We start from the raw sequence: 14,610 nt of genomic DNA, 5'->3' as shown, positions 1-14,610 counted from the left end.
TCAGGCCAGTAGGTGATGCATGAAGAGGATGGAGGGGATATCGGGGAGGGTAGTTCTGGTAGAGAGGGAGCTAGAGTGGACCCTTCTGAGCTAGATGCAGGATGCATGGATGATGAAGTTGGTGGTAGCGAGGATAAAGAAGTTGCTGACAACGATGACCCAGTGCCTGCGATCTAGTACTTTTGTGGTGTTGGGCTGCGGGATTGTGTCGTCATTGAGTATAACACCTTATCTAACTGGGGATACCGGAATAGCGACATCCAAGTCAGGCAACAATTTCATAACAGGGGAGAGGTCATCCACTTTCTTAGCAACTATGCGGTAATGACAAGAAGGTACCACAAGTGCTCCCGGTCTAACCCTACGGAGTATGAGGTCAGGTGTATCAAGCATCCGAATTGTCCTTATTTCGTACGAGCACATATGCTGAAATATGAGAACTGTTTTGTGATTAGTAGACAAACCCCACATACATGCAGCGACGAGGCTATTAGGAATGTGAGCTACGCCATTGATGTGATGTTCATAGCCCAACTCCTGATCACTCCTGTTGGCACAAACATTTGTTTGTCGCCAAAATCTATTATGGAGAAGGTGCAGACTAAGACGGGTATGCTGATCAATTACCACACTACGTGGCGAGCGAAGTAGAAGGCGTTGAAGATGCTGTTTGGAAGCTTCAAGGAGTTTTACAACTATGCTTCGAGGCTACTGTAGAAGATTGCTATGATGAATCCATTGACTCAGTGGGCCATGACAGATGAGCCGATCAAGCTAGAGGATGGGTCATACAACACCACTTATTCTGGTCCTTTGGATAATACATCGAAACTTTCAGACATTGCATGCCAGTTGTATGTGTGGATGCCACATTTCTGAGCGGCAAGTATCATGGTACCTTTATGACAGCGATAATGATGGATGCAAATAACCAGATCATTCCTCTCGCCTTTGCAATGGTTGAGAATGAAAACAATGATAGCTGATTGTGGTTCCTCACTTTAGTAAGAACACGTGTCATGGGAAACAAGGAACGATTTTCCATTATTTCAGACTGCAACAAGGGCCTTTTGCATGCGTTGGACGTGCTGCATGATAGCACAAACAACTTCATTGCATGGCCTGATGTGGAGAGAAGATGGTGCATGTGACACTTGAGAGCGAACATGTACACAAGATACACAACAAGTCTCTTGTAAAGAGATTCAAACGGTTGTGTCTGTAGAACTAGCAGGCGAATTCAACGAGATATAGAGAGAGTTAAATGAGATCACTCGCAAGATGATAGCATATCAACAAGCACAAGAGGACCATCTGCGAATGCAAATGGTTTGGAGAGAAACTATCGTTAGTCATTCACGTGCTACGTTTAGCTAATAGATAGTAGGGAAGTTGACGGAGCGTTGGGCCCTAATCCATGACACTCACGGTGCTAGGTTAGCAGATAGAATTTGAATGATCATATTGTACCCTTTCTTATGTAAATAGGCATTCTAAAATTATTGTATCCTATGTTAGATACACCATCATGACAACAAACATAGCGGAGATGTTCAATAATATCCTAAATGGAGTATGGGACCTCCCATTATGTGCCATCATTGAGCTCACATTTTATAGAATGGCGGACTACTTTCGAGACTGTGGTAATACTACTATGAATTGCAACACTCGGTTCGCACCTAAGGTGTAGGAAATCATATCTAGAAGGAGGAATAGGGCACAATCTTATCGAGCGAGGATCTACGACCTAGCCAACAACGAATTCAAGGTCATGTGCCACCATAGGTATGCTTCAGGGTATAGCGCAAGAGACACAGTGCAGCAATATCAACTTGGGCCTCACGAGGTGAAGTACTTATGCAATAAGTTAAAACTGCATCATATCCCATGCTTGCATGTCTTAGCCACTTGTAGGGACATGGGCGGTAATGACGAATCACAGTACGTAGCACCGTACTTCACGATCGGTGCATTGAGGAACACATGGCTTCCAAAGATGCGGTCCTTCAACATCGGAAGCAGCTACAAAGCGATCGAAGGGCCTAAGTGGGTACCTTATCCCCGAGCACGATATACGGATCCTAGAAGGCCTAGAGCCACGAGGCTGCAAGGTGACATGAATCAAGCAGGTACTGTTGACGGCCTACGCAAGTGCAAACTTTGCAAACAACCTGGCCATAACAAGAGGACATGCCCGATCCGACAGTAAACTATCAGGCCACTATCAAACTGTAGTGTAATAGAGTTATTGTATTTTAGTTTGTTGTTTGAAGTTATTCACAGTCATGGTTTGTATTCTAAATTGTTATTCACCTATTAGTTGTACTATTTATTTTGTAATATATCGTTTGGTATTGGCATCACATACGATGTTTTTTTATTGAACTATGAAGCTTGTTATTCACCTATTTATTGAACTATAAAGCTTGTAATATATTATAATTTGTTATTCACATACTTATTGAACCATGAAGCTTGTAATATATTATAATTTGTTATTCATCTACTTATTTAACCATGTAGCTTGAAATCATTGTCATGGCTCATGGTGGTCTTCCCGAGCTTCTTCAGCAGCGGTACGACGAGAATCATAGGGGACAAATGATTTTCACAAGGCAGTATGTACCACGATTATATGTGATTTTTAATTACCACAATAATTTTCTACTAACTCAGTACATGTATTGGATACCTTTTGCAATTGCTTTCATTGCGAGCCTAGAGTGTCCACACGATTAAGGAGTTAGACCCTCGATTTCATAAGTCACTTGCATAGGCAAGACTACTATATTTCACTCTCATGATGGCCAGAGCTCCCATGACGGGTGATGGCAGAACACCTCTCCTGCCAATTGAGGAGCCACTGCTCACAGGTTTCGTTGACCGGTGGCGTCCTGAGATGCACACGTTTCACTTTTCTTTTGGCGAGATGGCCGTAACATCGAGGGATGTGGATATGCTGACCGGGCTGCCAATCAGGAGCACCCCATTAGTAGTTTCGCGACCAGTAAAGGAGCAGTGGAAGGGTTACGTTGAGGACATGTAATTATTTGTTATATAATGCACTTCAAATATTGTAGTGCTATTCAAGCTTCATTGACCATCTGCATATTGTAGGTTTGGTGTGTAATATGACAAGAAGGATGTTAGCCTCTCCATGTTCTGGATTCATGGGTAGCCATAGTTTGGTCTATACCAATCGAATGCGAACGAGGCTATAGTTTTGCAACACTATGATGTGTACTTGTATATCATGCTGGAAGGCATCACGTTTTGCAACACCGCAGACGATTATATCATTCTCCATATTGTATGGTTACCAAGTTAGATCGCGTCATATCCTTATGAGCTGACATCTTACAGTTGGGGTCTGTTGTGCTGCCACATACAGAGAATTGTGTGATGCAACCTAGTGATCAAAGAAGAGGGAATCAGTTACATGCTTCCTACACCTCTTACAACTATGGAACTGAGAGTACCTCCCGGTTTGTCGGTCTTAGGTTCTCAAGAGCTACTATTTAGTCCCCATCTCCGATGGCATTGTAGATGACATGAGGCCTACGATGAAGTATCGGTGGATGCATGTTAGGCTGGGATGGAGTTAGCAGCAAGACCATGGTAGCTACTCCTGAGTAATCAATGATTTGGATGTCCTTAGTGGCGATCTCGTGGAGTGGGATCCATAGCGTATGGCACGAGTGGCCGAAATTGCAACTGGATGGCTCAATGCATCATATTGTTTGCATGACTTAGACTTATGGATGACCAAATACTTCTTGTCGTACATGAACAACATAAAAGCATATTCTCCTGAACATGTACAGAGGTTGTTCGGGTACCGACATGTGGTGCCAGTACCTCCCCTAGGAGACGTTGGTCGGGCGTACGAGTAAGTGTGTTATTGTAGGTAGCATTAGTACATTTGATGATCTATGTTAATAAATTATAATTATTTCATTCACGTACAGGAGGAGTGCATAGGGGGACAGAGGCATGTGGGGCTGGGCATCCATGAATGCTGAGCACCTACAGAGGTGGACTGAGTCAACCAGGTTATATGATAATCGTACTTCACAACTATTATTGTTTGATAAATTAAATTAGATTTTATATCCTCCCGATGTTATTTCCCTAAAAAGTTACCTACACAAATACATTAAATGAACAATATCGACAAAATTATTTGAAACAAATTTACACACACTCACTCATCCAGTTTTGTTTTTTATTTATTCGCTTGTGCCTTGATAAAAATAAATTGTGCTATAAATCCAGCTCACTTGCATTTTATAGTGGAACACGCCGGCGTGTGCGTTAAAAAAGCAACAAAAGCGAAACTACGTGACCGTCACACCGAAAGCATCGACCCGACGTGACGTGAGTAGATGGCCTGTATTTGGCACCTAAAATGCCGAATACGGAGAGTTTTTGACACATTCGGCACCTCGAATATAAGAGTTTTCGGTGTCTCAGGTACCGGAATCGATTTTTTGGTACTTGAGATACCAAATACATGTGCTAGATTTACAAATACATTAATATATTATCTATTTTGACAAATACGATGATATCTGTTATCTATTTTTACATATTTGCCAACGAAATTGAGCATGCCTGCAAACCTGCAACTGATAGAAGAAAGTACAGCTGAGAGAGAGCGCAAGCACAACACAACTCCAAGAGAGAGAGTTTCTCTTGGAGGAGACAAGCGAAAGTATTCATATCGATCGTCGTCTATAGACGGCTAGCTGTCCGTGCGTGGGCGCTGGTCGATTTCGACGTCCGACTCACCAGCGTATAGCCGTCGTCGTTAAGTGCATGCATGCATGCTGCACTACGTACCTGCATGCTCTTCTTCTTAGTAATAATTAACACTCCTCCTATCTAAATTAATTAACGCAACCCGTATGTGTTAGTTGTATAATCGGTCTCTCTAACACCAAGTATAGTATAGATATAACAAGTTGATGAGGCACATGGTGCAAAATTATATTTTGCCTAAAAATGAGCTATAGCTCCTGAAACGCGCGGCATGGATTCAGGAGTCTGATAGTTTCCTTTTCGAAGGTTAGAGGTTGCCACAACTAAGTTCGTGAAGCCAGAGATTTTATTAATCACTTTATTTTTCAAAGCAAAAGATAAAATATTGAAACTAGTGAAACTGATTTAGGAGAATATTACTTCACGAATCATTTTCATCTCTAATCGATCACGCCCTCCTTAGTTGGATTAATTTTTGGAGGACATTTATTTGAATTAACTAAGGAATTGTTTTATTCGATCAGGATGTGTGGCTTAAAAGTGAGCACCATCGCAAAGATTACGGAGTAGAATATACCATCAGTGTCACTGACAAGTGGGCCTAGAGCCAATCTGTCATTCTCACACACCATGGTATTCGGCTCATGCATCTTTAGGATGGTATTTTCTTAATTCACATTTCAGAACCACTAGTTGCAAAAATCTGAATTATACACACAATAACACAAGTATCATGTCAATCCAATAGTCATGAAAAATAAATAACATACTCCCTCCGTCAAAAATACTTGATGTTTTGAAAATAATGTAGCCTTCTATGCGTACATCGACCATTATTTTCAACTATAATATATTTATTTAATCTAATAGGTTTATAATATAATAAAATATTTTTGAAGATTAGTCTACATGTATAACTTGCATGTTTTGAAACTAAATATTTTAAAAGTTATTGATAGTCAAAGTTTTAAAAATTTAAGTGTACTTTATTTAAAATGTCATGTATTTATGATCAAAGGAGTAATTAACTTGCAAAACAAAAGTTGGTGAAGCATCAATTGCCGCAAACTCGTCGACGCTAGGAGCTGATGAAATGGTAAAGGTGGATTGGTATTTCCTTTGAAAGAAAAAGGAAAATAGAAGACAAAAAGAACAATTTGTGGCTGCTGGGATTCGAGCCCTAGTCTCCACGGCCAAAACGTGGAATTCTCACCACTAAATTACAGCCACAATACCTCAACAAAAAAATTACAGCCACAACTTTTGTCTTCATTTATTCCATGAATTTTATATAAAACATGATTAGCGGATGACAGCAGAGCTGGTAAGAGCCTGATTGAGCTTATATACTAACCTCAAGATACAGTTCTTCCATACGTACAGAACGAAAACAATGCGGTGTGGCCATTTGTATTGTTTCTAGAAGAAAAACATATGGCAATTATTAGAGTCTTGGAGATACAGCTTTCAAGGTAGACATATGCACCAATATGTGCAAAGACTGACATCAGTTCTATGTATGTTCTACTTTTCACCAGGTAATGACAACCAACCAATTTCGTTGGCTTAGAATAATACATCATCAACCATAATCTCATTGCTCTAGCAAATGGAATACGCAGTTACAACTTAAATCATGTGAGCGGTGCACGCCAAAGGTTTATCAATAATGAGCTAACAAACAGAAATATCGTTCTGATGTCTTTATTCTTTCAACTAAAATGGTCTCTAGTGAAACGCTGAAAGCTGAGTACATTGGAGAAATATCTGCAGAGCTCATCCAAACAGAATCCAACCACTTTTCACACCAAGAATACAATTTTTCACATTTTCCGGTACAAAATTTGAATGGAAGGTGTCGTCAAGCTCTCGAAAAACTGAGCTGAAACCAACCTGTAACTATTTGAGGAATTCTCAGAGGAAAGGTAAAAAGGAGTACTGCTTTCTTGATATTATCCGGCACTGGACAATACTTCTGAACAGTCATCACTGAAATTGTATTGCTCATAAACCTCAAACAGCATTTCTCTGCAAGGGACAACTGCCCCAATCTTAATGCAAGCCAGGAATGCACCTGACAACTTTCTGTGGAGGCTGTAAACTTCATCTCGTGGTGGGGTCAGCCTATGCTTCAACATGGTAGCCCCGAGATTCGAAACACTATGTGTGATATTGTTTGCACGGAAATCGTGGCCGCCTGATTTTGAGAATGGCACTCCAACAATGAAGGCCGCTTGGACGTGAGCATCCTGCATGACTTCTGATTCCTCACCTGTAAGGAATCCAAGTCTGCATGACATATCTAACACACCAGCCCGATCTCTATTTGCACAGGCAAGTACCTGTGCAGCAATGCAATAAATAAGATAAAAATCATCTAAAAAATAGTAAATATAGTAAAATTCTGATATTAAACTCTGTAATGAGAGTGTGCATTAACTGTCATTACTCACCATGTGTAGGTAATCATCTACAAAACGCTTTGGAAAATCACGGGCTGCCCCAAAGTCAATCAGATTAAATTGCCTCCTAGCATCATCATAGAGGAAATTACTCCAATTTGGATCAGTCTGCGTCAAAAGAGTGATAAAGGATAAGAATTAGTATCCAAAAAAAAAGAACAGTTTACATTGTGGAGGTTCATTCACCATGTACACCACACATGTTCAATTGATGGACTTTTAGCATGGATGCAGATTATACAAGCTTTAGCATATTATCTATAACATATATTATCGCTCCAAGATTTGTAGCGCTCTCATGGGTTCGGGCACTGCAGCTACTGTAGCAGTGGACCCCACATGTGTATGTATAGATATACAGATACACATACGTATACATATACGTATACGTATATGTATACGTATATATGTGTATATACGTATATATATGTGTATATACGTATATATATATATATGTATATATATATATACACACATAATATATAATTTTATTTTCGGGAAATTCCAAAAAAATATCAACAGGAATATTAGTTATATTGATAAATCGATTGAAATAATCTAAAATACAAAGAAAAATATATAAAACTCAAAAAATATGAAACAAATTTTGTTAGTTTCGTATTACTGTTGTCTACATGCTAAAATTATATGCCTACATGAAAGTACTACTGTTTTCCCTGTAATTAAGTGAATGTGTTAAATATTGATAAATTCATAAGTAAATATTGAGATATCATAAATTGGTTTCTTTTGTTATGTTCTGTGAAAAAAAAGGGCGCGGAGTAAGTGCGCCAATCCGCCTAGTTATTTAGAAATTTAGCAGAAGGTTTGGGAAGCAACACATGCCTGCATAAATCGGAAGACAAACAACTCTTTTATTGTAAGCTCAAGCAATTTACAACCAACATAGTTGCGGGTTTCCTGGCTTAACAGTGCAACCTTATCAATAGGAACTCCTGTACAGAACCAACAAGTAGATGCAGATGTTAGAACCTCAAACAATACTGGTTCTCAATGTCATGAAAAAAAAAAAGAAGCAGCGGAAGATATGATATGGTTACATAGTTCGATGCTAATATCAAGAATATATTTATCAGGACATAGTTACTCAATACTCCCTCTGGTCATAAATACTTGTCGCTTTGACCAAAATCTAGTTAAACTTTTAAAACTTTGACCGTCAATAGCTTCCAAAATATTTAGTTTGGAAACATAAAAATCACACGTGTAGATTTGTCTTAAAAAATACTTTCATAATATTATATTTTTATTAGATGTTATAACTATATTCTAATAGAAAATAATGGTCAAAGTTGCATGTCAAAGACCGTGAAAAGTAAAAAAATAATGTATTTTTGACCGGAGGGAGTAGCTTTCTTACAGATCCATTGAACATAAGAATCATTTCCATACTAAAGTATATGGATTAAATTTCAGTCCATTCAGAAAAATGTGAATGAGAACTTGCAGTTGCAGTACTTAGTAAAGTTTTCCAATGAAAATGAAGGTCGCAATTAATCTGCATAAACAAGCTAGTTTTATCCTTCAATGGTTACTGAGCTCATTGCCACATAGCTGAAACGTAGTGTTTCCATTTTTACCAACATAAAAATCTATTGAAGTATAACACCAATCACATCGTTTACAGCAACAAACTAGTGAACAAGGAACACATTCCTTTTATCCAAAATATCAGTTAAAGGTATTATGCATTACAAACTATCTATTGAAATCCATATGGAATAAAGGATTCAAGCTTTATGATAGATGCCACAGCAATTATTTTCGCCCATGCCCCTTCTTTTTTGCACGGTTATTTAAAGATATGGGATTTAAGGTAACTTTAAATTATCAGTGTGTCAACTACATTTCATACTTAAAATTTACATAGTAACGTAAGATAGAAATGGAATTCATATAAGTAGAGGAATCCCATGTCAATTTCTGCGATTACATGGAACTGAAATATCCATTTCTCAAAACATTGTTATCATTAATAACTTGAAACACTGAAAAATCATTTCACAAAGAAAACTACAAATACCTGGAACAAACTCTGATGTCAGCACTTTCTTACTAGACAATTCATCAATGACCTTAGGGACATAAAATCCATCGGTGTCACATAGCAATTCTTTGTAACGCTTCTGGTTACTTGCTTCTAACACATAGTCACATTCCCTTGCCAGCTCCTGCTTTGCCACCTGTGTAACAGGAATATTGAAGAACTTACGTTCTGTATAAATCTGCATCAGTGCTACAACTGACAACTGCATTTGACTCAAATAGAAGTTATGATATAGTCCCCCATGTATTTATAAGGGCACACATACAAGAGTTAAACTTTGTGATCTGTGACTGACAATTAGCTTTACAATATGTAGATTTTGTAATACAAAATTGGTATCATTGGATTTATAAGAGAAAGTACCTTCTTATTATGATTTTGTTGTTAAGAACAATATATAAGAGAAATTAATAGTCAAAGTTTAGTTTTAGAGACCACACCGAGTCAAACTACACCATATATTATGAAAGGGAGTACAAAACATCAATGTGTGATCGGTATGTGTAGTTGTGTCATAACTCGTAAGATCATGAAATCTATGAATAAAGATTGTAAAAAAAAAATAGCAACTTGCTGGATGAGACTCTTAAAAATTCCAAAAATCATTTTTGCTTTTTTATTTCGTTTGTAAATTAAGTAAAGATTGGCATTGGTTCATCATTTCTCAAACAGAAAAGAGCATAACATACTCATATGTGCATAACTCCACATGAAAGCTTATCTACATTATTTGCACAACAAATATCATTTTGACAGAGAAGGGATAAAGCACATGCAATGAGAAAGAAACAGAGTGAACGATCCATAACCTAAATAATGAAAAACAAGATTTACCTGCACAGCTCTATCAAGAAAAAGACCTTCAGGGATGAGATTTGTGTAAGTTAAGAGTAGCCTAACATTCTCGATGTCACTTTCTATACTATCTGCAACCCCTGGGTATTGTATTTTCATGACAACATCTGATGCATCCTTCAAAACAGCCCGATGGACCTGATCGAAAGAAAAACAGGCAATAGATAAGCGAAAGATGGCTTGATAGTGAGAGTAACACCCAACAGTATGTTTGCTTTGAGATAGTGTTAAGCTGAATGCTCAAAGCTTGAATTAAGTATATTTGCTTAACATAGAAGGGTCTTTCTGTGCTGGACCAACCTGCCCGATACTTGCTGCAGCTAGCGGCTCATAGTCGAAACTCCTCAACTTGGATGACCAGTCTGGCCCTAGTTCCGCACTAAGGACTGAATTTAGCTGCTTCCTCGGCATAACATCAGCACCTTGACGAACAATATCAAGAGCTGCCAACACCTAACATTAACTTGGTCAACATCAATTTGAATGGTAGATTACAAGGATATGGTAAATAAGGAATATAACAATAGCATAACCGCAAGTTTAGGCATCAGCTTTGAGATACTACCGGTGGGGGAACGAGGGATTCGTCCTGGATGCTCAGCATCTGCCCCACCTTGAGCGCCGCTCCCCTCATACGGCAGAGGGCGAGGGCAACACGCTCGGCATTCTGGTCAGACAAGAATGGCGAGAGCGCGGACCTCTTTCCCTCTGCGTCCACCGGCGTGCCGTACACCATCCTGCGGGTTGACTCTTGAAGAGTGCCCCACGCGAGCCCAGCGCCCAGTCCTGCAAACCTTAATTTTTCCGGCACGTCATGAAAAAATAACACGTTTCACTCATAATCTCTTTCAATTCAGATGGATGCATGTACACATATTAGATAAATATGCATTCTCGTATGATAGCGTGATGAACTGACCCGAGGGCTCTTGTGAAGGGCGTGGATGGCACCCTCCGCTCCCGCGGCCGCCGTCTCTTCTCCACCGGCACCGGTGGGGGCGAAGGGGGAGCCTGTGAGGGCAAAGGCGAGGGCTCACGATGAGGAGCCACGGATTCGGGCCTGGTCGCTGCAACGGCATCAGGTTCAGCTGCGACTGCGGCGGTTGTAATTGTGCTGTTGATCTCCTGCACCCGCGCGGGGTGGGGGAATTCTTGCGCCGGCGGGGGCTGCGTCTCCACTGGGGGGTCATTCGGGGACGCAACGGCGTCGTCGTGGGAGAAGTAGACGACCGAGGAGGAGGTGGGGCGGGAGGGTTCGGTGGCGGGGTGCGGCCCACCGCCGGCAGGGGGCTGCGGGTGGCGCAGGGTGCCCCTGGTAAGGAGGTCTGTCGCTGCGAGGAGCGCGGACCTGAGGACGTCGCGCGGAGAGGAGCGCCTCGCGGCCTCGCGGGCAACGAGAGCGGCGCCGTCGAGCAGCCTCCGGAGATCCCTGGACGCCATGGGAAGGGGGAGTGGAGGCGTGGAAGGCTCCTGCACCAATAACGGGCGCGGCGAGGCACGGGCAGCCGGGCAGGGCACCAACGCCAAGGCTAATCCGGGCGGTGTTCCAACCCGGCCTGTTACTACTTCATGACCGGCCCTCCTGCTATTCCTATAACACATACGGCCCGTTAGTGTTGAATCCGACCCAGAACTGTTTACCTAGATTCGTTGCTATTCGCCCGGCCCGTTAGGGCCCATTTGTAACAAAAAGGAAAAATGGAGGAATTTCATTGTGATTATATAGGAAATATTCCTATAGAGCCCTTTGGAACAAAGGATTAAATCTCTAGAATTCATATGAAATTACTATGTATTTTAAAATATTTCTAAGATGAGGTCCAACATCTCGAAAAAAATCTTTTGTGTTTATCTCTCTCTTCTAATTCATGTGGTTTTCCCGCGCTCCATCTAAACGATCATTCCTATAATTTTTCTATGTTTTCTTGTTCCTTAGTATTCGAGGAGCTAGATTATTCTAATCATGCATTTTTCTATTTATATGCTTTGAATATCCTGTATTCTAAAAAAAGCCATAGACCATTTGGGGCCGTTCGACCCATCTAGGTTTCAATCCGTTCCCAACCACCTTCAACACCATTTAACTCAAACTCACCAAACTAATTTGGACTTACCCTCGAAAAGAAAATTTGTTGATTTGAACTCTTTAGGAAATTATATAGGAAAAAAATCCAAACACCACCTAATGATATGTTGCATTGACAGTTTTTCTTTACTTTATTGCTAGTGTGTAACCCAAGTACGTGTTCTTTAATCCAAACATCACAGATGAACGGTTGCAAGGATCGAGGAGAGGTGTTAACTCTTAAGAGCGAGTTCAATATAGAGCCCACTACCGTCTTTAAGTTTATACCATGTTATTTAGATAGAATACTAAAAACAAACAATATAATAAATTCTCTATTAGAGTCTCTTTTATTGGGTCACTCTTTCCTTTCTGTCAGGGCTGTCTCTAGAAATTTGAGGTCTTGGTACGAAATACAAAATGTAACCTTAAAATTGAAAAAATCATATAACCAAAGCATACTTTCACTTAGTTATATAACTCATACTTTCACTTAGTTATATAACTTCAATATATATTATTTCTTACAATACTTAGGAATATATCAAATATTAATGTTAAAAGAGTAAAGGTAGTACTTAAGCAATAAATTGACCTTATGTTCTACTGAAAAGCACCATCCTTATAGTATTTCTTGAAATAAACTCTTTAATTATATCTTATACTTAATTTTCTCCAAGACATCATTTTCAAGTGCTATTGTCGTCAATCCATTGAGTCTTTCTTGTGTCATAGTATAACATAAGTAGGACTTCAACAACTTGAGTTTAAAAAAGCTCCTTTCCGCAGATACAATAGTCACGGGAATGGTTAACAAAATTCTATATGCAATAATGGTATTAGGGAAACGACCTAGCTGTTTCAAATACTTCATAATATCAAGAGGGCCCATAGATTCCTTAATAAGATCCTGGATGAACTTTAACTCCACATACAATTATGTTCCGTCAATATTTGGATGTTCTCCACTCTTAAGTGTAGCCTCAAGATTAACAGAAAAAGAAAACAAACTCTTATCATCCAAGGAGCACAGCTTATCTGAATTAAACAAGAAACCAAAAGTACTTTCGTACCCCTGGTATTGTTCAAATCTCCTAGTAAGTGAAGCTATAGCTTGATCAACAACAACTATAAAATAATTGACTCTAAATGACTTATATGCAGATTGTGAAGCAATAGATGCATCATCAGTGCTCTCATCAAATTATCTTTATCTTTTAATTTTACACTTGGTGCATAATTCTGGAGCAATATCCATCTCAAGTGTAATTTCTTTTGCAGCTTCTAATGTATTTGAAAAGCCAGTTCTCTATACTTATTGAAAAAGAAAATCAGCCCCTATACTTTGTCAATTGCAATATCAATAAGCATATCCTTTGCTTGTAGTTACTTGCGGAACACGGAACACGATCGGAAATTAACACGAATAGGCACGAGCAGAAGCGAAACAGGCCACGATCAAAAATTAAATATATACTTAATCAAATTAATTAGAATTTATCTGTAGAGGTAGCCTCTTGCACTAGAAGCCATTTCCGTTTTTTTCCTCTCATCTCTCTTCTTAATACGTGCAAAAAGTCCCGTATAAACGGTCCTTATTGTACTTGCTTTAATTGAAACTAGTTAATGCCCGTGCGTTGCAACGGGACAACAACAAAATATAAGGGGTGATATAATTACATGCTCGTGCGTTGCAACAGGAACCAAATATTTTCACACTATAATGTGTTGCCATCGTCTTAATAATGACTATAGTTAGAAATTTAAATGTAAAACTTCCAAGATAAAAGATAAATTGACCATTCAAGTTATTTTCATATTCTTAAGAGCAATAGAACAATCGTGACTACTTGTGGCTATTAATATTAATAGAAGTAACCGTGAATGCTAAGGTAATTTGGACATACTGCAATCTCAAAACAAAGGTTGCTTAACTGTATGCTGTTAGATTTTCTGATTTAGTTTGCAACGATCCAAGGACTTGCATATCAAGCTTTTAGAAGGAACAAGGAAAAAATGCCAAAAGCATGTCAAAATTGACAAGAAATGTGGCATGTAGGTGTAAGCATCAGTGTATAGATACAAATGCAAACCATTTTCTCAAAATCTCACTATACCCTAACTAAATAGGGAACAAGCTTTGCATGCAAGAATTTGAACCCTCCCGCTAAAAATATTTATCATGTGCTTATAGTACACACTCATTACAGTTCAATTGTAAGTCTAAAAACCATAAATTAAATCAAAACAGTTCAATATCATGATGGTTAACAGTAAAGAAATAAATGCACACAGAGTGCTTAGCTCATGTCAATCGAAATATTGAGTCCCACTACCTCTAAATCACTTCCGTTGCTCCATCAAAGAAGATAAATGCCTCAAACATAGCTACACTC

The 14,610-nt window shown here is 39.2% G+C and overlaps 1 protein-coding gene across 2 annotated transcripts; it reads right to left on the bottom strand.

Annotated features, from left to right (window-relative positions):
* Positions 1 to 6,266: 6,266 nt before the first annotated feature.
* On the bottom strand, positions 6,267 to 11,660 carry LOC133911298 (protein ABC transporter 1, mitochondrial-like). 2 transcript variants are annotated; one of them, XM_062353497.1, is made up of 8 exons: positions 11,069 to 11,660; positions 10,715 to 10,943; positions 10,450 to 10,602; positions 10,129 to 10,287; positions 9,271 to 9,430; positions 8,073 to 8,182; positions 7,218 to 7,334; positions 6,267 to 7,106 (listed from the first exon to the last, which is right to left on the bottom strand). In XM_062353497.1, exons 1-8 carry the CDS (start codon positions 11,587 to 11,589, stop codon positions 6,717 to 6,719), a joined length of 1,839 nt encoding a protein of 612 aa, XP_062209481.1. In that variant the 5' UTR covers positions 11,590 to 11,660; the 3' UTR covers positions 6,267 to 6,716. The 2 variants fall into 2 exon arrangements, with proteins under 2 accessions (XP_062209481.1, XP_062209489.1); XM_062353505.1 differs by having other exon boundaries at positions 10,715 to 10,935; positions 11,069 to 11,487.
* Positions 11,661 to 14,610: the final 2,950 nt, after the last annotated feature.

Source organism: Phragmites australis, chromosome 1 (genome assembly GCF_958298935.1).
Source record: "Phragmites australis chromosome 1, lpPhrAust1.1, whole genome shotgun sequence".
Classification (NCBI taxonomy): domain Eukaryota; kingdom Viridiplantae; phylum Streptophyta; class Magnoliopsida; order Poales; family Poaceae; genus Phragmites; species Phragmites australis.
The sequence above is the reverse complement of the archived record's forward strand: the minus strand, read 5'-3'. Positions and strand labels throughout refer to the sequence as shown.

Coding starts and splice junctions, on each gene's coding strand:
- LOC133911298 (XM_062353497.1), bottom strand. CDS start 11,589: ATGGCGTCCAGGGATCTCCGGAGGCTGCTCGACGGCGCCGCTCTCGTT. Junction 10,603..10,714: donor AATCCCTCGTTCCCCCACCG/GTAGTATCTCAA, acceptor AGTTAATGTTAG/GTGTTGGCAGCTCTTGATAT. Junction 10,288..10,449: donor CTGCAGCAAGTATCGGGCAG/GTTGGTCCAGCA, acceptor TCTTTCGATCAG/GTCCATCGGGCTGTTTTGAA.